At 47.1% G+C, this 24,342-nt stretch overlaps 1 protein-coding gene and 1 non-coding gene across 2 annotated transcripts in view; one reads left to right on the top strand and one right to left on the bottom strand.

Moving 5' to 3' along the window:
* Nucleotides 1–7,601: 7,601 nt before the first annotated feature.
* TRNAQ-CUG (transfer RNA glutamine (anticodon CUG)) lies at nt 7,602–7,673 on the bottom strand. The gene has a single exon. It is a non-coding gene; the product is annotated as a tRNA-Gln (tRNA).
* Nucleotides 7,674–8,854: 1,181 nt separating this feature from the next.
* The window catches only part of LIMS2 (LIM zinc finger domain containing 2), a 32,318-nt gene continuing 16,830 nt past the window's right edge, over nt 8,855–24,342 (top strand). The window contains exons 1-4 of the mRNA XM_071437465.1: nt 8,855–9,210; nt 22,810–22,969; nt 23,851–23,917; nt 24,216–24,336. Of these exons, the coding sequence (XP_071293566.1) occupies nt 8,933–9,210; nt 22,810–22,969; nt 23,851–23,917; nt 24,216–24,336 (626 nt within the window). The 5' untranslated portion in view covers nt 8,855–8,932. The remainder of the gene's footprint in view (nt 9,211–22,809; nt 22,970–23,850; nt 23,918–24,215; nt 24,337–24,342) is intronic.

Genomic DNA, 24,342 nt, shown 5'->3' with positions numbered 1-24,342 from the left:
GCCCTGCTCATCACCTGCCCTGGGCCACCACACCCACACCCATGCACTTCTGCACAAGGCTCCTCTGAACAAACACTGCTTCACATGCCTCAAAATCGCTCCCAAGGACAGCAGCAAAAAACACTCCTCATATTCAACCAAAAAAGACAACAAACTGCCTTGGCAAGACTCACTCTCCTACTTACCCAACACTTACGGCACAACAAGGGAAAACAACCAACCACAAAACAAAACTAATGCCAACCAATCCAAACAGAAATCAACCGACAGCTATCGAGAGGCAGGGGGCGGGGGTGGCTGTTTCTGGATCTGTGTGTTTGAGGAGCTCTGTGTGTCTGTGTGTGTGACACACAACAGCGAGGGCAAGCATGCAAAGGAACACAGCCTAAGAGCTTGACAGAGGCTTAAAATTTGACAGAGCAAAAGCCCTTCATACCGTTTAACCTAACTTACAACTTCCAACTTATACTTAGCAACCTAGCAAAAGAACAACACTAAGCACCATTTAGGTAACTCTATAGCTGGAACTTAACCTTACTGACAGGCCTAATGTACTTAGATCTCCAAGGTTCTTAAACATCTAAGGAAGCAGTGTTTCTCCCAGATTTGCTATAGCAAATACATGCAGACGTGCGTGCACACAGACATGAAGAGTCGGTACAAGCAACGTACCTGTGAAAAGTTCCCCTCAGTGGGCACTGAAACACTCACTTTGGATGCCTTTGCATCTCCCAAAGGGGGAAGGCTCAGGCCTCAAGGAGGGAGGGTATCAGCCCGGGACTCCTCCTTGTTGGGCAATCCACCAAGTACAGCAACCCTGAGAGTTCACTGGCTGTGAGAGCCGGCCCACTCAGGGCCATTGCTGGTCACAGCCTGCTGCGGTCCAGGACAGCTCAAATGGTCTCATTTTGGGCCACTCTTTATAGGGTTGTAAGAGAGTGGGCTTTAGTCCTATCAAGGTTTCATCCTGGCCACAGTTCTTGCTGGCACTTTCTTTGAAAGTGTGAGAATGGGGATGTTGTGTTCGGGAAACATAAATATATTCCAAGAGCGGTCATTTTCAAGGGGAATTTTAAAAAGGTATATTTACACCTAAATACTGAGTGTGTGTGTGTGGTTGTGCATGTGAGAGAGAGAATTGATAATGGTATGAATGTTGTAACTGTGAGTTTGAAATTATTTTCTTGCTGTGAATGGGGACCCAGTGGTGGCCAACACTCTTGCGCCCTCTTAATATTGTATCGATGATCGTTTGCATACTATAAAAGTCTCAATGCACAGTCTCCCTATAAAACATTAAATATTGATTTAAAATCAATATTCTATTTATGCTTCATCCATTTAGTCAGTAATAGAGTGAACGTTTCAGTAAGACACTGTTGAAGCCACACTGCCAACATCCAGGCATGAAAAGAAGAGCTATTCTCCTTTCCAGCCCACAATCCTGTACTCACACCATTGACACATCCCAGCATCGCTAAGAAAAGAGAGAAGATTGATTTTGCTGCACTTTTGTGAAAAAGCTTTGACAGGAATGACAAGTCACTCTAAATATCTGAAATAATTCTCATAAGGAACAAATTGGCACCAGGCCCTGCAGGGCTGTGATCTCCACGTTCCAGACTCAAGCTCAGTGACTGAGGTTTGGTGCTCTGGTGTAATTTCTGGGAGTTCTTAGTGCAGCTGCTGGTAAGCTCAGGACAGCAGCCAGTGCTCACCCTGGCAGAGCAGGTGGGAGGTGAGGGAGGAGGAGAACAAAGGACCACGACTCTCCAGCAGTGCTGCACAAAGGCTTTAATGAGAAGGAGCAAAAGCGGTGGCACAGAACAGAGACCAAGGAAGAGGTGTGGGGGGCCAGGGAGGGCAAGAGATGGGCCCATTGGCCAAGGAGAAGGGGGATGATGGGCCGGCCTCAGCAGATCTGACCTCAGCAGCGGGGGAAAGGCAGACACAGGCCTGAGCCCCCCAGGCCAAGGGAGCCCCCAGAAGAGATGGGAACCCCCGCGGTGCTGAGGGAGCTGCCCACAGCAGCTGACAGAGAGGATCCCACGGCTGTGCTCTGAGGGAAGGAGGTGAGGATGGGGCCCGGCATGGTCACCACCACCGGCGAAGGCTCGATGTACACCGTGGAGTCAGCGCAGCGGGCGTTGCAGGGCTCAGTGCAGCTGCTGGCAAGGGGCGTTGGGCCACAGGGGCCGCAGGGCCGTGGGGGACAGGGTCTGCAGCAAGACATCTCTCGGTGCGGGAGGCAAGGCTGCAACACAGAGCAGGGAGCGGCACCCGGCCTCAGCATCGCTCTGTCTCTCTGTCCCTCAGCTCTCCCCAGGGACACATTTGCTCTCCAAACACACTCTGTGCCCACAGCTCCCACCACCCTCCTGGTGCCCTCCCAGTGGCACGGCACGGGAAGGCCGCCCCACTTCAGCAATGGGAGCCAGCCCAGTGGCTTTAAGGGCCCTGTGGAAAGACTGGTCACAGCCCATCTGCAGAGCAGACATGGCTGTGTCAGACAATGTCCCAGCGTGCACCGGCACATTTTGTTACACCACGGCAGGTGCAAATTCTGCTGGGCACATCCCCCTGCGGCTGAGCCCCATTGATCCCCTTCTGCTGGAACAAAGCCCCCTCTTCCCAGCTGGCCCCAGCCCCCAGCATGGAAAGGCTGACAGCCCTCCAACAGTTCTGTGCCAGGGCCACGCTCAGGCAGCCCAAGCATCAAGCCGGGCAGCCTCCATGAGAGCAGCTCAGCCCACAGCGAGGCATGGAGCGGGCTCAGGCTTACCTCGTTCCTCGAGGAAAGGGAGGCCAGAGACCAGGATGCAGAGCCTGCAGCAGAGCAGCCTTTTATGCTGGCTCCCAGAGCCCTGTGGGGCCACAAACATTCCTTGTTTCTGAAACATCCAAACTCCTGGGAGTGGCCACTTGCCAGGCCTCGCTGATGATCAGGTCCCTGCCTCTTTCATCTCAGGCATTTTTCGCCAATTTCACAGCACCCAGCCTGGAAATGATTAATGTGTGTCCCGGCTTCTGAAGCCAATTTCATTTGGAGGTCCCATGCCAGTGTATAAGGTGTATTGAAATGTCTTTGTGTGGTGTCTATAAGTTTCTGTCACTTGTTCTTCTTGATGTTTAATTGTGCTCCCGTTACAGTTAAATTCAGCCATGAAGTGACACCCAGCTCATCTCTCAGGAGCTTTCAGTGCAGACACTCAGGCTCATCGTGAGAGTCATTTCTTCCATGGGTCATCACAGACCTACAGAAGACTGAGGGTCACTTGAGGCACAAAGTCAACACTGCACAACCCCATAGTGGGGAAGGGACCCAACTCTGCAGGGAGGTGGCAAAGCTCAGTGGAAGGGAAGTCCATGTTCACCGGAAAGGATGTCCCCTGCAGGCCTGAGTGGCAGCCATGGGGAACTTGCTGACAGTCACAGGCTGTGCCACGGCCTGGTTTTGTGATCAAAGAGATGCTGTGTCCTTCCCTGAAACAGACCCACAGCCACACTGACCTGCTTTACTCAGTGTGCCCATCCCAGGGGCAGAGACCTGGCTGGTGGCTTTGGGGAAAAGGCTGAGGGCAGGGAGCCCATGGCTGTTTTTTCTGGGTCTGGCATGGGGTTTCCCATTCCATGCATTTTACATTTCAAAGGGACACTGGATCAGTCTCCCAGGGCAGAAGAGTAGGTGTCATGGTGATGTGGAAGAGCTGGGAAAATCCCTGAGCTCCAGGCAAACCTGAGTCACCCAGTGTGGACTTCAGTGGACTGGCTGCCACAGACTCAGGTGCTCAAGGGATAACAGAGCTCATACCCTCAATGTTCTGCTGCCATGAAGGATATTTCCCCACCTTGTCTTCCCAGTCGGGGATCACCTGCTGCTTGTCTGCAATCTCCTGCATTTGCTGTCTCCCAAGGCAGGGTCTTTTGGTGGCAGCTCAAGGACTGTAGTGACCCAGAGTACCCCACATCAACCCCAGAAGGTCTGCGTGGAGCTCTGGAGGTCTTGTGCTCCTATCAACTGCTCTGGGCAGATCACACTGCCCCAGTTCCTCAGCAGACTCGGGGCCTTGTCCTGCTGACTTCTAAGCACAGACACAGCTTGCAGAAGAGGTCCCTATCACTTGTACAGCTCTCCCAGGCCTGTCCCTTGTCCTCCCCCAGGGAACTCTGCGATTTCCTTTCTTGCTACTTGTGAGTGCTGCCTCTTGCCCTGTGGCAGTGCAGCTCTCAGGAGAGTTTGGCTTCATTCTCTCCTGAAGTGCCAGGAGGTGGCGGAGGCAGCAGCTCCATGTCCCCCTCTACAGCTTGCTCATGAGTGCAGGCAGCCTCAGTGTCATCTCCTGCTGGTCCTCCCCATTGAGGACCTGGAAGGCTCCTCTGTAGGAGCCCTTTCCATCTCCTGGTGGCCTCCTGGGGGTGCAGGGAATCCCTGGAAGTGCTGCTCAGGAGACAGGGACCTGTCTGACAGTGGCAGTGTTCAGAGGACAATGGGACAAGGCCCACCGTTTACGGAGGCCGCTGGGAAGTTTGTTCTTCTCAGAGAGGGAGCAAAGAACTTCCAAAGGTCTCTCCCAACTTCCATTATCCTGGGTTGCCCTGCATCCCCTGGGCCCTTGAGCAGCCACCAAATGGCAATGGCTTTTGCAAAGCTGCTGCAGCAGCAGCACAGGATTACATGGATGTACAAGGTGGTACCAGACTGGTCCTAGAAGGTCTGGAAGTGCCCCTGACAAAGGCTGACATTTTGGAGGAAAGGGGCCATGTGCTGTGGTATCCCTGGAATGCCTGAGTCCAGGGCACTGTGTGCACTCATTTCCACATCAGCATGATTCAGGTCTGCCTGAAGCTCATGGATTTTCCCAACTCTTCCACATCACAATGGTTCCCACAAGCTCTGGGAGACTGATCCAATATCCCTTTGAACTGTGCTATTAGGTGGATGGGCAAATGATGCCTGCCCCAGGAAAAGGAGCCATGAGCTTTGGGCTTCCTGCCCTCAGCCTCTGCCCCAAAGCTGCCATCCAGATCCCGACCTCAGGGCTGGACACAGTGAGCAAAGTGGGTCAGTTTGTGTTTGGGAAAATGGGTCAATTTGTCTTTCAGGGAGAGATGTAGGCGTGCCTTTGATCAGTGTCCTACGTGTTGAATTCCTTGTTTTCTGGAGGATCCCCACTTCCCAAGCTGAGGCCAGAGCTCTGGTTGTCAAATGCCAAGGTCAGGGCAATCCCAAACCTGGACACAGCCTAGTAGGCCTTGAGTGGGTGGAGAGCAGCCCTGTGGAGGGGAACGTGCAGGTTCTGAAATACTGAACATGAACCTGCCCTGCCAGCTAGCAGCCCAGTGCAAAAATCCAATCTTATTCTGGGCTACATCCAGAGCCGTGTGGGCAGCAGGTTGAGGGAGGGGATTGTCCTGCTCTGCTCGGCTCTCCTGACACCGTACCTGGGGTACTGCCTGCAGCCCTAGGACCCACAGGCTAAGAAACACACAGACCTGCTGCAGTGGGTCCAGAGGAGCCACAAAGAGCACCAGGAGCTGGAGCCATCAGCCTGTGAGGACAGGCTGAGAGGGTTGGGGTTGCATAGCAAAGAGAGGACAGGGCTCCCAGGAGACATTCAATTAAGAAAGGGAAGGATACCTGGTTGGGGTGTGTAGGGATGGCTCAAGGGCCACTGGTTTGAAACTGAAAGCAGGTGTATTTAGATTGGACATTGGGAGTGCATCTTTCTTTTGGAGACGATTGATACATTGGAATAGGCTGTGCAGAGAAATTCTAGAAGCTGTTTCAAGGGGGCTCGAGGTAGATGATTTTAAGGTCTATTCCATCCCAAAGTGATTCTAAGAGTCATCACAGGGTTTTGGGTTCTACAAAGAGGAAGAACAACATTTGAGATGAAAGAGGCAGGGACCTGATCATCAGCGAGGCCTGGCAAGTGGCCACTCCCAGGAGTTTGGATGTTTCACAAACAAGGAATGTTTGTGGCCCCACAGGGCTCTGGGAGCCAGCATAAAAGGCTGCTCTGCTGCAGGCTCTGCATCCTGGTCTCTGGCCTCCCTTTCCTCGAGGAACGAGGTAAGCCTGAGCCCGCTCCATGCCTCGCTGTGGGCTGAGCTGCTCTCATGGAGGCTGCCCGGCTTGATGCTTGGGCTGCCTGAGCGTGGCCCTGGCACAGAACTGTTGGAGGGCTGTCAGCCTTTCCATGCTGGGGGCTGGGGCCAGCTGGGAAGAGGGGGCTTTGTTCCAGCAGAAGGGGATCAATGGGGCTCAGCCGCAGGGGGATGTGCCCAGCAGAATTTGCACCTGCCGTGGTGTAACAAAATGTGCCGGTGCACGCTGGGACATTGTCTGACACAGCCATGTCTGCTCTGCAGATGGGCTGTGACCAGTCTTTCCACAGGGCCCTTAAAGCCACTGGGCTGGCTCCCATTGCTGAAGTGGGGCGGCCTTCCCGTGCCGTGCCACTGGGAGGGCACCAGGAGGGTGGTGGGAGCTGTGGGCACAGAGTGTGTTTGGAGAGCAAATGTGTCCCTGGGGAGAGCTGAGGGACAGAGAGACAGAGCGATGCTGAGGCCGGGTGCCGCTCCCTGCTCTGTGTTGCAGCCTTGCCTCCCGCACCGAGAGATGTCTTGCTGCAGACCCTGTCCCCCACGGCCCTGCGGCCCCTGTGGCCCAACGCCCCTTGCCAGCAGCTGCACTGAGCCCTGCAACGCCCGCTGCGCTGACTCCACGGTGTACATCGAGCCTTCGCCGGTGGTGGTGACCATGCCGGGCCCCATCCTCACCTCCTTCCCTCAGAGCACAGCCGTGGGATCCTCTCTGTCAGCTGCTGTGGGCAGCTCCCTCAGCACCGTGGGGGTTCCCATCTCTTCTGGGGGCTCCCTTGGCCTGGGGGGCTCAGGCCTGTGTCTGCCTTTCCCCCGCTGCTGAGGTCAGATCTGCTGAGGCCGGCGCATCATTCCCCCTTCCCCTTGGCCAATGGGCCCATCTCTTGCCCTCCCTGGCCCCCCACACCTCTTCCTTGGTCTCTGTTCTGTGCCACCGCTTTTGCTCCTTCTCATTAAAGCCTTTGTGCAGCACTGCTGGAGAGTCGTGGTCCTTTGTTCTCCTCCTCCCTCACCTCCCACTTGCTCTGCAAGGGAGATCCTTCCCTCTCCCATGGAAACAAATGGAACCCCAAGGATGGGGCACTGCCCAATGCTGGTAGAGCTCCCAGAATGGATTGCAGAGCAATAGGAAGGGATAGGCAGGGAAAAGAGGAAAAGAAGCCGCAGAGGAAAGGAGCACAGCAGGAGATGTTGACAGCAGGGGGCCTACAAGTAATGGCACACGGAGTAAGCTGCTGTTCCTGTGGGAATGGTGGAAGGTGGAAACAGGTGCCCAGAGCGTGTAGCCCAGTGTCCGGTGTGAGATGCATCCAAGACAGGAGGAGGCAGTGGTGGCAGAGCCGAGTCCTGTGCCTGGCCCATTGTGAGTGGGAGTTCTGCAGCTCAGGAGACGTGTGCTTGCTGCCAGAAGAGTGCAGAAGGGAAGCAGCGGCAGAGGAGAGGGGTGCGAGTGTCGGCATGGTGAGGGCAAGCAAGCTGAGGCAACCAAAAGGCTCAGGTCCCACTGAGATTTGAACTCAGATCACTGGATTCAGAGTCCAGAGTGCTCACCATTACACCATAGGACCTCCTGCCCAGGTCACCGGGGCCCCCTGTGCTCAGCCTGCCTCAGCCTTATGGCCCCACCTCTGCCTGCCTGCCTCTCCACCGCTCTGCACATCTCACCCCACCTGCAGCCTTCCTGCACGCCCTACACACCCTCTCCCATCACGCCGCCCTTCAGCGCACCAGCACAGCTCCCTGCAACCCTCACACGCCCTCTCTTACAACTGCCGCGCTTCAAAGCACGCAAAATCTTCCCCTTCCCAAACTGCAACAAGCCCTTTCTCACGCAGCCAAACTTACCTTCCCCACTTACCTTCACACACCACAAGCCCCCTTGCCTTCTCTTCTCCACACCAACCCCCTCCACCTCCTTAAGGACTATGCAGAGGCTAACTCTGACCCATCTCTACCAAAGCTCAACAAAGACCCTCTGCTGAACCCAGCACGGGGGCTGCAGCACCAAGGACAAAGCACAGGTGACACAACAAGGGCGCGCCAATGACTGACCTCCACTTCCTCTGACAAAGAACTTCACTCACTGCCTATGCTGCACAGCAGGGAGGGCGCAATTGAATACTGCATGGCAGTGTGGTGTTTTGCATTAGGATACCTGGCTAACAGGTATGGACCGTGTCTGTACAGCTATGTATAGACAGTGATGGGCTGAACGACATACTATTTTAAATGTTTACTGTAGGGCTGAAAAATGAATTTGGATGCCAGAAAACACAGACAGCACAGACAGAGTTTCAATCATCACTCTCAAAATGCAACAATACATGTAACAACGGTGAGTCACAGCATACTGAGCTATCTCACAAGATCAAAACCAAGATTGAAATTGCTTTTCGTCAGAAGCTTCCTATGGCTTTTGGTGGTTCACTTTACATCAGAGTATGCTTGAACACGGTCAAGAAGGGATGACATGTTATCAAAAACGTCGCACTTGGAGGGGCCCTCCTTGGCGAGTGCCGTCCCTCATCTTTCAGCAGCAATGGTTGCCATGACCACTTTCTAGAAGCCTTCCAGACCCCTCTTCTGCACCCGAAGGGTAAAACGCCAGAAAGCCACTTCCCCTCGCCGGGGGGCTGTATGCAGGGATGAGCAGCCCGCAGAACAGGCTGCAAGCGCGGCTGCTCCGATCTCAGGAACTAAGTCCCGTCAGCGCGGTGTATGTGACTGCTCGCCAGGCAGCGCTGCCCCCTTCACCCCACACTCACAGCGCTGCCATGGGTTCACTGCCAGCTGGGGCGAAGCAGCTTCGGCGGCAGGGCAGGGTCAAATGCCGTGCCCGTGCCTGTCCCGCCGCCTCCCCCGTCCTTCCGCTCCGCAGCCTCGCCATTCCATGTTTCTTTGCCTTTATAGGAAAAGTATGCGCAGGTCCGGGGGGGCTGCCCTGAGTCACCGAGGGCTGCGGTGCCCGCCCACACCCAAGGGGCCGGGGCCGCCGCCGGGGCGGGGTCAGCGCTGGCCGCCGGGGCCGCAGCGCCGCGGCCGAGCCGCCCGTCCCGCCCCGGAGCCCCTCAGCGACAGCGCGGGGTTCGCCGCCATGACGGGCAGGTGAGGCCGGGCACACGGGAGCCGGGCGGGGGTCTGGGCCGTGCCCGCCTTCACCGCCCTGGGCCGGCCGTGACATGTGGGGAACAGCTCCTCCTGGCCCCGGGTAACGCCATGGGGGCCTGCGGGATGGGTCGGGGCAGAAAGCTTTGCTGCCGTGAGGCCTGGGCGGAGCGGGGCACGCTCCGGCCTGGCGTGCAAGCGCGGAGCTGCTGGACTGTGCCTGAGCCCTGCCCGGGGACACAGCGGAGGGCAGGGCAGAGGCAGAGCTGGGCGAGCAGCCGTAGGTGTGAGCAGCCGTAGGTGTGAGCAGCCGTAGGTGTGAGCTGTGCTTGCTCAGCAGCCGGGCTCTCTGGCAGCCTGTGCCCGGTGTGCCCGCACCGCTGCCCATCGGGACCCTCCTCACTGACCTACACGCAGCCCCTCTGCCCACAGATTCACTCTCCTCTTCTTCGAGCTGGCCTTGGAGTTAACATGTTCCAGGAACTGTTTAAATCTGGAGCTAGATTCTCCTCTCGTGCTGACAGTGGAGAACTCTGTGAAGAAACTTAATTGACAGTTGTAAATGAGAAGAGGAGTGGGGAAGGCATTTTCTGGCATTTTGCGAGGGTTTGCACAAGTGCTGAAATGTCACTTTTTTGTCCCATCTGTAAAATAAAACCCCGACATTATAAGCAGTTTGTGAAAATAAGCTTGCTTTTGTGAAATGTGTTGGAGATGAGAAGCGTGAAGATGTAATACTGCAATTAGTAAGGTGCCCTTTTTAGGACACTCATCCTTGTGAGTCCTACTGTAGTTCTGAAGGATTGTTCTTTGTGATTAGGAATACTGAGATGGATTCAGAGCACTTTGTGTATAAATATTCACTTTCCTTTTGTGTCAAGTCTTGATATTTGTATTAGGCATCTTTTTCTGATAAAAGTGGATCCTGATTAGTGGGTTGTTGGGTGTGAGAACAACCCACTAATGTGCTGAATAATTGTGTATGCTCATCTGTGATTTGGGAATGTATTATTTTTGGTCTCTGAGATGACAAATTTATGCTCTTGGGTGATTATACATGCTCAAAACTTCTGGGTTTTGCCTCATGTCTTTAATGGTCCATTTTTATTTTTCTGATGGGTGAAACAGGTGTGTATTTACAAGTTTACATTCATTTTCTTACAGCTAGAGGAAGACTCAGGAGCCTTAAATGCTCACAGGTCATGGGTACCCATCCAGCTCTTAAATGGAGAAAGGATGGAGAGGACTTGGAAAGAACTATGGCTATATGAAGCCAGCTGATTTTATTTTTTCAGAACTGTGGCATGGTACTGTTTAGAATGACAGGCTTATCTGGAGTGAAGGCACTCATGAGGGCAGTGGGAAGTGCTGGTGGACAGTAATTGTCTTCTCTCCATGCTTCCTCTGAAATTTGCCTGTTAAAGTGTAATACTGCTCATTGGAAGCTCTGATGTGAAGCCTTGGCCTGGGTGGACAATTCCAGGGTACTGAGACACTGCAAAGTGTGCGGTTCAAAGTGATGTAGGACTTCTGTTCCCTTTTCCTTGGGTTTCCTTCACAGGTCTGTTAAAATGAGCAGGCCTTGGCTTTAGCTTGTGAAAAGTGAAGGTGGGTGTTATTTAATGTTTTTAGAACTGTTTGTGCTGGGAAGTTTGTCAGCTGTGAACATTTATTTCTAAAGTTCTGTCTGCTGTCATTCCCAGGACAGGACAGTTTACTGCAGTTGTTTGTCACAGCTGTAACTCAGCTGGCTGTTTCCTTGTTAATAGTATCATCTGTTTAGGGTCGTGGTTTCCCAGCAAAGCTTCACAGTGTCTGTGTAACTTGCACTGCTCAGCACCCTGCCTGGCCAATGCCATTGACAAACACCGTGTTCAGAGTTGTTTTTCAGGCTGGGACAGACTCCTATGGCATTGCAAAGAATTCAGCATTGAGAATATTCTTCCTTAGATCCAGCTAGGGGTCACTCTGCTGAGTGGTACCCAGATGTTGTTCCCTGTTTGTTATCTGGTAGTTATTCAAGTCTGCTGACACTATGTAGTCAGATGTTCTCCAGCTTTTGGGACATGGGATTTTCAGGGTTCTGGGAGATGAACTGCTTCACAGCTGGAGCATCCCCACAGTATCCATCAGTGGGAACCTTCCTTAGCCAAGAATGGTCATAAATGTCCCTTTGGTCTTGGAACTGTTGATGCAGGGACTGATTGTGTTGTTTTACAGTGTTCTAAAGTGAATAAGACTGGAAAACATGGGGTGCTGAAACAGTATTCTTTTTCACTTCACCTTTCTTATAAAGCAGAAATATGAAAGGACTCTCTTCTAGATACTGTGATTACAGATGCATTATTAATATTAAAATACATGAAAAATAACTCCATTTTCATTGTGTTCTGTTTCATTTGGCTGCAGAGAGCATCTCCTGAATTAAAAAAAAAAACTGCAGTGATTTGATTTATTGATTTTTAACATTAGGGAAAAATATAAGTCCAGGAAAAAGAAGGACATCTTTCTTTTTGTATACTCATAGTAAAAAAATTACTAAAATTAGGTGACTATCTAGCAAATTAAACGCATATCTTAAACATATCACTAGTTACATTTTTACAGTGTGAGGATTATGCTTTCCTAGAGAAAACTGATAACTAGATAATTGGATTTTAGAAATAGTATTTGTGCCAGGTCTGGGCTGGGCTATTAGGGAAATAGAGGAGGAGAGTCACCTCCCTGACCTGCTGGCCACACTCTTTAGTTTTATGAGGTTACATGTTGTTTTAACTACATTTGAAAACTAATTCTGTGTAAGAGATAGTGTACTAGATGTAAGAACAGTATGTTTCTAAGCAGTCTTTCTGTGATTTCCAGTGTTGCTAAATACAGTTGTTTTGATTTTTGGAGCATTTAGAAGTTAACTATGGTACTTCCTTACCAAAAAATAAGGGAAGACTGCTTCTAGAATTGTATTTGATGTATTTAGTCCATCTGTTCATTTTGACTTTTGCCTTTTTGAGGATTGTTGGAGTTTGGGGTGGAGTTGATTAATTTTGTTTGGTTAGCTGGATTTTGTTGTTTTATTTTTCTTTGTCTTTGTGATGGGCTTATTCCTTAGAAAGAGGATCTGTGAATGACCAGTGAGCAAAATGTAGTCAAATGCCCAAAGTAGAAACTAAACAAGAATGGAAGAGAGTTTGCTTTGAGACTTTGCTGCTGTGATGTTGATCAGAAAACTCACAGGTGAAATATGCCTGGGCTGTTTTGTGTTGCCTTTAGAAAGTAAGCTAATACAAAGCCCAAGAAAAAATATTTCCCAAGTGCATGTTTCAGAGCATAATCATCTTCATAAGAAATTTTTGTTATCACTATACTTAGTCAAATTGGGATCTGGATACGCCTATGTACTTCCTGTAGTCAACAAAAGAAGAGCAGCTGCATTTACAGATATGCTTATTGATTGTTCCAAATCCAGTGAAGGTAAGAAATAACAGTATATTATTTTCAATTTGGCTAGCTAGTTAAATACTTTTTTAATTCAGTGGAGAGCTGTTTCTACATTGCATGAAGCAGTTGCAAGTAAAATGGGTTGAAAGAAGAGGGAGTATAAAGGACAGTATTACAAAAGGTTCTTGGTGCTGAATAGACAGTAGCTGCATTAAATAAGAGATGTTTTATCTCTCTGAGTTAGGAGCAGCCATTTCTGCTCTTCTGCGTTGCAAATGTGGTTTTAATCTTAATCTTTCTTTCTAAATTTGCTCTCTGTTGCTCTCTAGATAGGATGGTCCTTAGTGTATTCTGGGGCCATAGAGGTCCTTCTCTGAGGAAAACCTGAAATGTCTGAAAGAAGTCTGGCTGCTTTCTTCTCTGCTTTGGCCCAGAAAGTAACCACCTGTAAGAGTTTGGCATCAACCCTGTCTCTTAAAAGCAATCTGTCAAGAGGGAGAGAAAAAACAAACCCGTGCATTTTCACTCTGTGTGTAAGGTGGCAAGAGAGGAGTGAGTGAGTGAGCTTGTGTTGAAGGATGGGAAGACAGGAAATTTGCTGTTGAGATTTTGGGTTTTTTTCCTTTAATTCCTTCATCTTCTCTTTTGAAGAAGACAGTCATAGTTTCCATGAAAGAGTGATTATTTGAAAAAAATAGCATAATGTCATATGAGTCATTTAAAATCTTAAGTGTTTGAGAGAGAAGGAGGGTTTTTGTCAGATTGCTTAAGGATGAGGGAGATTACTGTTGTGGTGATTTAATTTTTGGCTAGAAGTAAAAAGGTGATTTAATATTACATTTTTTAAATTCTTTATTGCCCTAAAATTTCAAAGGTCAGCAGAGACACCCAGTATGGAGGACATTTTTATTTATTCCATTTGTATTCTAAAATAGAAATGGATAATCTACACTACAGTCTGAAAGAAATGGTAGTGGCAGATTGCTGTCAGGTCAGGAGCTGAAACTCTCAAGGAAATGGGGGGTGCATTTTAGATTTTAAGGCTGCTGATTTGTGATTTTGAAACTAATTTGTTCTTTATTCATGCCTGTTCTACTGGGCCCCAGTAAACCCTTCTGTTTTTCTTTAAGTATCAGAAGGGATTCCTGCTTGTTAATATTAATTTAGAACTCATGAAGTCATCAGTCTTCTCATTTTTTTCCTCTGTAGCTTGCCAAGTTGTATTTCATGCTTATGCTACAAAAATCCTTTCCCCTCCCTTTCCCTCCCCTTTTGTTTTCTTACAATTTACTAAAAAGTAATTTGTTAATAATGAATCTTAGGATATTTTTCATGGTAAGGCTTGAAGGCCAGAGAGCTCTAGAGCCTGGAATGCCAAGTATGTTCTTCCTCCCTGACCCTCTGCTGCGAGAGGCTGCAATGAGGCCGGAGACCAGAAGTGTTTGCAACCTTGTTTCTTGGAATATGCTTTGTCCAAGTGGAAGGAGCAGCTCTGTTGTTTACAGTATCTTAGGACATGGTGTAGTACAGCAGCCTGCAGGGAAGTACTCGGAGATGCTAGGGTCAGATACTGATCTGCAGTAAACTGTAGTCTTTGCTATCAAAGCTCTATTAATCCGCTTTGCCTTTCTCCATTTCGCTGTGTTTTGATCAGAAAGTTTTATTGGTTTAAGTGTCTTAATTATGTGAAGACTCAAGGTTTATTTTTTTTACCTCAGTTGTGACATTTATACAGATGCATTCTGCAAGGCTAGGAAAGAACGAGGCGCTGCTGTAGCCCCTAGTGTGCTGCATTAAGTAAATAATTCCTAGTGGAATACAGGAAAGAGGCTGTCAGATCTTTAAGAATATGGCAGAATGGCAGAGAGGCAGTGCTTGATGGGGTGTCTGTGCATCCTGCTTCAGCTCTTCTGAAATGTAAACGCAGCAGCCCAGAGGAAGGTGACTCACTGAGTGCCGTGCTGCCGGTGTTGCTCCCGTTGTGTCCCTGCATTCCCTGCAGAGGGGCCGGGGTGCCATGGCCGGCCTCAGGCTCCGGGGGCTGGCAGCCTCCAAGCTCTACCAGCGCCGGCAGGATCGGCTCAGTGGCACGGGGTCACTGCTGAGCAGCAGGACAGACACGGCACCTGGCACTCCTGGGTATGTCTCCAAGATGAAGGGAATGGCGTTGTTAAAGCATTCTCCAGGATTTGATAGATTTTCGGTTCTGGTGGTGGGGCTGCTTTATTTAAAGTGAGAATTGTTGGCACAGAGCCAGAGGGGAGGAGGTCAGTTTGTTTTCATTTCCAAGTAGATTAAGAAGGAAAGGACTTTCCTGATGAGAAAGCTTTCAGTTTTTAACAATAACAGGAAGGCAACAATGGAGAACCTTTCCCATTTCTGTGCTAGACTGCTCAGAACCAGCATTAGTGCTTGTGTTGGTTTTGCATGGCCTGGTTTTTGGTAGCAGGGGTGGCCACAGAGGTGGCTTCTGTGAGAGGCTGGTAGAAGCTTCCACCATGTCTGGCAGAGCCAGTCCCTGATGGCTCTGAAGATGGACATGGCCAAGGCTGGGCCACTTAGAGCTATTGGTAATGCCTCTGTGATAACATTGAAGAAGAAAATCAAAAGAAAGTGGGGCACAATTTTTTTCTAGTCAGAGAAGAGAAGAAAGTGAGAACACGTGAGGGAAACAACACGGACACCAAGGTCAGTGGAGAAGGAGAGAGAGAAGGGGCTCCAGGTGCTGGAGCTGAGATTCCTCTGCAGGCTGTGGTGAGGACCTTGGTGAAGCAGCTGTGCCCCTGCAGCCCCTGGGGATCCATGGGGGATGCAGAGATCCACCTGTAGCCTGTGGGAGAGGTGCCCATGCTGGAGCGGGTGGATGCCTGGAGGAGGCTGTGATCCAGGGGAGACCCAGTGGAGAGAGGGGGCCCTGCTTCCAGGCTGGAGGAGGACTGCACCCCATGGAAGAGTGACCAATGCCACAACAGTTTTGGGAGGACTGCTTCATGTGAGATTGGAACCACGTTGGAGAAGTTCCCAGAGAACTGTCTCCTGTGAGAGGGGACCCCATGGTCTCACAGGGAATGGGCTCCTCTCCCAGAGCAGTGAAAGAAACCATGGGTAATGAACTGACCAAAACCCCCATGCCCTGTGTCCCTACACCCTCCGTGGGAAGGAGGGAGGTGTTGGGAGAAAAAAGGTATTTTAAGGGCTTATTTTACTTCTCATTATCCTCCTCTCACTTTTTTAGTAAGAAATACACTTTGTGCCTCTAAGTTGAGACTGTTTTGCCCTTGGAATGTTTTATTCCAGTCCTTATCTCAACTCGTGAACTCTTTGTTTAATTTTTTTCCTCTCTTCTACCCAGCTGTAGCAGGGGAGGGTGAGTGAGTGACTGACTGGGTGCCTGGTGTTTGTCCAGTGTCAAACTGTGACAGTGTTAGTGGTGTTAATGGTGAAGCATTTGGGCACTGTGGGAGTAAAATAAGGGTGAAATGCAGTACTTTTTCAAAATGTTGATAAAATTCTATCATTCTTTGGGTTTTAGGGTTCAGTAGTCAATTCTTTACCTGTACTGTTAATAGCAAGTTCATTGATTTTAGGTTTTGTAAATAACTCCAATCCAGCTTAAGAAACCAAACCTTTCAACTGTAGCTGCTTCATGAGAACATGTAAACCAGAGCTTCTTAAATCTGTCCAGACAATTCCATTGCTTGATATGATCATTACTTTTTCAGGCTTCACATTAAAATTTTCCCCTGAATTTTCATTAGCTACTTTTGTGCAGGAGGTAAGTTGTAGGTACACAGTTTGTGGTAATGGCCAAGCCTGATCCCCAATGGGCACAGCTGTGAGCAGCACTGACAGCAATGAGCCATGGAGTGCCCAGGGGCACTGCCCAACCACCAAAGGGAGCAGAGGGCACACAGGTGCAGTGCATCAACAGCAGGGGATAAAAGGCTGGGCTACAGAGCAAGGAGGGCAGATGCTTGCAGCCTTCTGAAGAGGTAAGATGTTACTGTGTATGGGTTGAAGCTTTCTGAAATTGTGTGGTGATACTCTGTGTATCATGGCTGTCTCAACTGCTGCATATGCTGTGGCAGTAAATTAGCAGGAGTTAAATCAAACTTAGCTTCTTCCATTTTGGCAGAACTGTGAGCTACAGCAGCGATATGGCATCTGAAGTCTGAGTGACTGGAGAGAGCAGTGAGTGTCCAGGAGAGATAATTTTCCTTTTCTAGCAGTCAGTTCTGACTTGTAGACTTTTCTTAGCAGTAAGTAGGCCTGATGCTTACCTGGACATGAGGAATTAGTTTGGCCTCTCAATATGAGTTGTGCATCCCTCACTAAAACCCTCCTTTTCCTGCTCTTTTCTTTTTAGCTAATAGCTCTTAGTTAGTTGGTAAGTTTTTTATTTTTCCTGCAAGAAGCTGTGGGTGTGAATGTATGAGAATTTAATGAGGAGGGGGGCTAACAAGAGGTGAAGGAAATGAGGATGCCATTGAGTGGAGACAATGCTGGTCAGGAAAAGTGAGAAGCATGGAAGAGGCCTGTGAGAGGAAGGAAAAGCTCTGAAAAAGCAGATGTACAAGTAAACTGAGTATGTTTTTCACATCATAGTTCTTGAAGCACAGTAAGCATAGAGCCAATATATTTTGGTTTTATTGAGCAGGTCACAGTGCTGACAATTTTGATCCCTTTGAGATGTTTCTCTCCTGAATTATTTTATCCATGGGTTTTGAGCTAGTGATAATTTTTGCTTCTCCTTCCTGATAGGCCTTGATAGTTGATGTCTTTTCTTCAGGCAAAGGAGAGTAATCCAGCAGTAGTGCTGCTGCTAGTTGGTGGTAGTTGGTGAATACATGTGGGGAATGATTTGTGTTGTCAGTGCTGGTAAACAAACATCATATTTAAGCTCCTTTGAGCTAGTGGAAGTGAAGAAGAGAAAGATTTAATGTGTGTAAGGAGTTATTTCTCAAATAGACATTCTGGATGAAGTGGTACATGCTTGATAATAAAAGGGTGGTTTTCCTGTGTAAGAGGAATACTTTATTTAAAACCTGTACATTTCTTTATGTTGTTGATACTTACCTGGGCTGAGTGGACTCTGCTAACTGTGTGTCTTTACAAGTAATTGGTCATCATTTACTGGCAATAAGTATCTCTTGGTGTTGAGAGGGACTCTCAAGTATCCATGGCATAGGACTTTTTTCTGTGTGAATACCAAGAGATTTTTGTTGGTCTCAAAAGTCTGCCTGATTGCAGCTTCCTGCAGGTCAGCCATACAGACAGACCTTGTACTCTGGCCTCAGCTGCAATATGTGCAATTTTTTTTAAACCCTCCAGTTTCTACTCAATTGCAAATTACTGTTGCTGGTAGGCCCAAGGAGAGATTGGGTTTTTTCCATATTGTGACCGTAAGTTGCATTTGTATGTTTTTCTTAATTTTGGTTATCCCTGTGTTCTAAATAAGAAAGAAAAATGTTTATTTCACAGAGAGTTTGGTGGCTGCATGATCAAGGAAGATATACTGAGAGAAACATTCTTCATTTCTTACTTAGTCAGTGAAAAAGTAATCAGCATGAACTGAAAATTCAATGCAAGCATAAGGAGAAATGCTGAAAATGTTAAGCTATGCACATAGTTTACCAAATGCACAACAAATCATGCATTAAACAAATGGGAAATATTTTTTTCCAACATTTTATGACAAGTTTAATAATAACCATACTAAAGAGGTTTATTCAGTTTGGGAAAGTTGTCCAGATAAGTCAATAGCAAAGAGATTTTGGAATGAAGAGGGTAGCTGGGGGCTGTTTTTCAGCCCTAGTTCATGAACTGACACTCTTCCTCTTTCTTCTGGTCTTTGCATTAGTCGTTATCTGTGAAATTAATCAAAAAGTCTGGTATTGTCCCAGCAGATTTCATTTGTATCTTTGGCAACATTGAGGGGTTTAAGTCAGTAATTCTCAGCTGTGCTCTGGGGGTGGGAACCATCCCCTCTCCTGGAGTGCTCTCATTTTTGTCTTGGCTGCTGCTGTCTGTGGCACAAACAAGTGGTGATAGCTCTTCCAGTTTATCATATCTGTCTGTGCATACATACTGGAAATGTAATCATATTGTGATATTTTCTGTGTACACTTGCTCCTCCTGGTAGACCAGCATGAGCAGAAAACACATTTTTAGTGTTCCCCAGCATAGGTTTTGCTCTCTGCTGAGGTTTGGATAATGCCCTGGGTTCTTGTATCTCCAAGTATTGCCTTGCTTTCTTTTTGTAGTATCTGCAAGATTTTGGGTCACTATTAAACAATTCTTCATTCAGCATTGTGATGAAGAAGAACTCTATGTGACACTTAAACCAAAAAGCTTTTGAAACCAATTAAAGAAAACTTTTTTTGATTGGGCTTTTCTGACAGAAGCGCTCCTCACTCCTGCAGTTCCTTTTCTTCTGAGGCAAAATCTGAGACTGTTCATCTGTTCTCCTGATTGTCCAGTGTCTGGTTCATTGTGACTTGTAGCCACGTTTAAAATAATGAAATCTGCAAGTGTGATGGTGAAGGCTGGAGATCCCCTTCTAATCTCTTAGCAGTGGAATTATTATATTTGCTTCTTTTTTCTTAATCTGTCACCAGTGGTAGATCCTTGTGAACAAATGTTTTCAGACAGAGTTAATATTGACTTTGGTGATAGAAGGAAGTAAAATGCTTTCAAATATTCCAGTAGTGTTTGTACCTGCGGCACAGAATGGGTCTCCTAGATACTGTCCACTCCTTTTAAAGAAGGAATTTTTGTTTTTCTTTTTTTTGTTTGTTTCTTTTTTTTTTTCCATTCAAGACCTATGCTGGTACTTTAGAGTACATACTTCTGAGAAGTCAAAGCATGAGAAACCAAGTTATAATGGTAAAAACATAATTTCTGTAAATCAGGTACCTTGTCAAAGATAATCTGTTTTAGATACAGCATGAACTGATGAAAGATTGGGAAAAGCATTGTTTCAATGCTGGTATTTTTTGGGTTTGTGCAGGACAGGATAACTTCAGGATGCTGATCTCATCGTGTTTTAACAGCCTTTCCTGTCTTTGTGTCACCAGTTTATTGTTAAAACAGAGGAAGATTCTTTATTTTACTGAATAGCAAAAAATCAGTGAGCAAACAGAATAGAAGAAGCACTTTCTATTGGGGACTGTCCTTTTCCTTCGTGGGAAAGATTTGGGTGTAGATATCTGATGAGTGGCACAGCAAGTCAAACTTTTCAAAAGGATGGTTATGGTGTTCCTCTTCCTTTCCCTATGCTGCCAGCAGAAGTGCTTTTGCAGCAGTGTAGTAAGCTGAACCATAAAATTGCTGTGAATTAGCAAGGTGCTCCCTCTTCCTTCCAGCTTTGGTTAATTTTAACCTTGAGCTAGTTGAAAAAATGCTTGGTTTTGTATAAACAAGAGGGCATACAGGGGTGTGTACTTACTTAGGGGAAATTAAGAAATTGGCAAGTGTTGAAGTAAAACCTTTGAATAAATGCAAAGTCATATCTTTAGGGCAATGCTGAAGTGGCAAATTGTAGCTTGAGTGCAAAACAATAAAATGTCTTAAGTGAAAAGAGAAGCAGAGTTAAAAATGGAAAAAGAGCAAGGATGCAAAACCCCTGGTGTGGATTGTCAAAGAGCCACAGCTGCTGGTTTGCATTACAGGAGATACATTGGTCAGGAGCTGATGTGGTTCACTTGACTCCTGTAGTCTGGCTCTTCCCAAAAGTTTCAGCTGAGGCAGAGAACTGAGTTGTTATTTTTTGTACTGGTTCTTTCATTTATATTTTCCTGGACTAACAGTTTCTCTCCTCTGCATAATGAGTCACACTCATTAGCTCATTTGGGTGGACAGCTCAGACTGTATCACAATCATCTTTCTTATGCCTTTGAGGAAATTTTGTCAGCAGCAGCATCAACATCAGGGGAGTGCCTGTGTCATCATTATCTTTGTTACCAAGACAGTGGTGGGACTTGTGTGGGAATCCCTCCTGGGGTGGCTGGTGGGCAGTGTCTCAGCTGCACTGCATGTCAGTGGCTGGTGGGCAGTGTCTCAGCTGCACTGCATTTCATGCAGGAACATGGCTGTGCAGGTTGCAGGCTTGAGTTGTTGTGAAATGCCATTGTGGAGGTTGCTGCTCTAGCAGAGTTCACCCTGCATGTTGATACTGGCACTGGTGTGTCCCTCTGTAGGAAGAAAAAAAGAAAGAAAACCAGTTTTTTTTTAAAATGTTGCCTTCACGTTTATAAAGAAAAAAAACCAACAAACACAAGGTACTGCTTTGCTGTTAGTGTCTGAAGTGTAATACTTGCTGGTTTGCCTGTTTTTTTTCCTAGATGAGATTTTTCACTGTGATGACATCAGTCTTTATTAATCTTGGCTGTTGGCTAGCTCAAGTCTTGGAATTTAGGAACTGAATTTTTCAACAGGGAAGAAGTACTTGAAGGGTAGATTATATTTTCAAGTCCTGGTACAGATTTGTGTGGTGTAGCTGGAAGAGTGGTGACTGAAAACCAAGCTGATTAGGTGATGGCTTTGCTGCAAACACTGATGTTTTTGTGTTGACCCATTCCCTTGGTACTTTGTCAGAATAAAAAAATATTTCTTTAACCTATGATCTCTAGTTTATGGAATTACAGGATTTCCTCTTGTCCCTAATTCCAGTCCATGTCTGTTTTTTTACATAGCCTTTGTACTGCAAGAAGGAAACAAGTTGTAACAAATTTTTGCTAAATTGGTACTCCATTCTTGAAACTATTGTGGTCTGTTGTGGTTTTTACCTTCCTTGGAACTGCAGCATAGAAAGAAAGTCTGGTTTTACTGAGAGGTGGCTCTAGGTCGCAGCCTAGGATGTGCCCTAGGCGTCCCCTGTGCAGGGGAGGGACACTCGGCTCAGCTCAGGCAGCTGGATCAGGGCTGGTTGTGCTGCCCCAGGGGTGTGAGGCTGTCCCCTGCTCATTACAGTTGTGCTCAGGGCATGAAGCCCTGGAATACAGACACTGGCCTGGTTTTGGGGGTGGCATGTTTCTGAGCTGAGGAAAGAGAATCTGCTCCTGGAAAAGCTTCTTGAATTACTGTTCTCCGTGAGGAGGTGGGGAAAGTAGCATGTTGGGCTGTTGAGTAACATTAACAGTGGAAAATCAGTTCAGACTAACTTTGAATCTAAAAAGAAAGAAAAAAGCCTTGTAAAGCAAGCTGTCTTTTGTTTTATTCATACATTACCTACCTCAGCAGAAGTACTATACAAGTAGTTTGGAGATTTTTTAACATGGTAGCAATTTTTTATACTTCTACCTAGAAAATTGCAGTCTTTCCAATCATGGAATTCAAAAGGTGTCCCGAAGGCATAAAACAATTTTTCTATAACTAAAGGTGTAATAATATTGAGGCTTCACACTATTGGATAGTCTGGTAGTTAAGAGAAAGATCACACTGCAACAAGAAACTGAGATGTACCTGATAGTTTTTCCCTCCTGGTTTGCACATGTGATATACATTTTAAAACTGCATTAACTTGCATTAGCATGCTGGCAAGCATGAGAACTTTGTGGGAGAGGTTAGGGTGATTCCTTATTCTAGGCTAGGTCAAGGAAATGTTATGTGATTTTTAAGTGTGGCTTGAGGAGGGGTTTAGCCTCATGTTCTGTGGAAATGAAGCTGAGGTGTTGGCCATGCCAGCTAGAGGGACTTCTCCCTGCCCAGTTTTGTAACACTATGATAGTTTGAACTAATTTGTCAGGAGGACAGGGGCCTGTAGAAGGGGAAATGGTTTGTTACTGCTGACAGTGAAGGGAAAAGTGCAGTGGGATATTAGTGCTTACTACACATCAGAAAATCCATACCCTGAGACCAGAAGGCCCAAGAAGTAAGGATCATTGGGTTTGCTGCTCTCCAAACTGCTGATTTGTGAAAAATGGTGGGTATTTGCTATGAGCTATTAGCAGGATGATGTAATGGGGTGAAATTTTGGTGAAGTAGCCAAAAGCGTGCAATAGGTACATCTGTTACTTGACCTCATCTGCCACGTATGAGCTGTCAGAACCTTATTTCTAACTGATGTCAGTGACTCATTGATCTTTTTGTTTTTCATGTAAAAAGGAGTTTAAAGCAGCTGGAATGTTGTGTTGGTAAATGTTGTTGCTCTTGCCTTTATTGCAGTAACATGTCTGATGCTCTGGCGAACGCCGTGTGCGAGCGCTGCCAGGCGCGGTTCGACCCTGCCGAGAGGATTGTGAACAGCAATGGGGAGCTGTACCACGAGAGCTGCTTTGTCTGTGCCCAGTGCTTCCGGCAGTTCCCAGAGGGACTCTTCTATGAGGTGAGTTCCCACACTGCTTGGAAGAGAAGAGAAATAGCTCTGGTAAAATGCAAGGAATTCTCAGCTTTCTTGTGTGTTTAATTTCTTAGCCCTAAATATTTGTCACCATTTTTTTGAGGAGCTTCCAACTTAATTTCCCTTTTTTTCTTCTCACATATTCCTTTCGTTATAGCAAAAGCTGCTCTTTGGGTAAGACACGTTTTTTCAAAAGGAAAATAAAAAGTGTTTTGTTAATCATCACAGAATCACAAAATGGTTTGGGTTGGAAGGGACCTTACAAATCACACAGGACCACTTTCCATTGGACTGGATTGCTCAAAGCACTGTCCAACCTGGCCATAATATTTCATTAGACAAAAGTGATTTTTTGTCTTTATTTTTAGACATATTGTACTAAACTGTTCCAGTTGGGCAACTGTAATAAATGAACCCACTTAAAAACTGGGTTGAGTTTTTTTGCAGAATATGGACAAGCACATATTTTGACTAAAACATTGGTTTAAACTTGCTGTATTTAATTTTGGCATGAGTTTTAACCTTGTGTAGGAGGAATAGTAGTTCTGAACTAAACTAAAGCAAAAATGAAATAAAAGGCAACTATAGGAAAAGGATTGGGGTATTATTCAGGATTTTTACCGTATTGTAGTAGCATTGCTAGATATTTAGCTGTGCAAATTCACCATGAGGCTGAAGCCATGTGGGGGTATTTCTTTAATGAGAACCTTTAGGAGTTGAAAAACACATGTATAGGGGGCTAGAACTGGAAAATGTGACTGACCTTAACTAAATGGTCATATCAATGGAAAATCATGCTGCACTGTCAAGGTGTAAAAGTAGTTCACTTGTTCATGAGGGCTCCTTCTCTCTTGTTTTGTTTGCAGTTTGAAGGTAGGAAGTACTGTGAGCATGACTTCCAGATGCTGTTTGCTCCTTGCTGCGGGGAATGTGGTAAGAAGTGGCAAATATCAACACCAGGGCTTAACTGCAGGGCTGTGCAAGCCTTGCAGCATTGCTGGGACATCCAGTCCCTTGGGCTGAGGTTGTTGGGGTTGTTTTAAGGAGTCAGGAGCTCTGGGTGAGAATAAAGCATGATACCAGCAGTGATTTTGGGTTATTCTGGTTGTGGGAATAATTTGGGGTTTTTTTTCCAAGTTAGACTGTAATAGTAATTATGAAATTAAAGTAGAAGGACAGTGGATTTTGATAAGACTGTTTTCTGCATGCATCTCATGGTTTCCTTTTGCAGGTGAGTTCATTACTGGGCGTGTTATCAAGGCAATGAACAACAACTGGCACCCAGAATGTTTCCGCTGTGAGCTCTGCGATGTAACCCTTGCTGACCTGGGTTTTGTGAAGAATGCTGGCAGGTAAGA

This window comes from Agelaius tricolor, unplaced genomic scaffold (genome assembly GCF_023055355.1).
Source record: "Agelaius tricolor isolate 1412-34295 unplaced genomic scaffold, bAgeTri1.0.p SCAF_12, whole genome shotgun sequence".
Classification (NCBI taxonomy): domain Eukaryota; kingdom Metazoa; phylum Chordata; class Aves; order Passeriformes; family Icteridae; genus Agelaius; species Agelaius tricolor.
The sequence above is the reverse complement of the archived record's forward strand: the minus strand, read 5'-3'. Positions and strand labels throughout refer to the sequence as shown.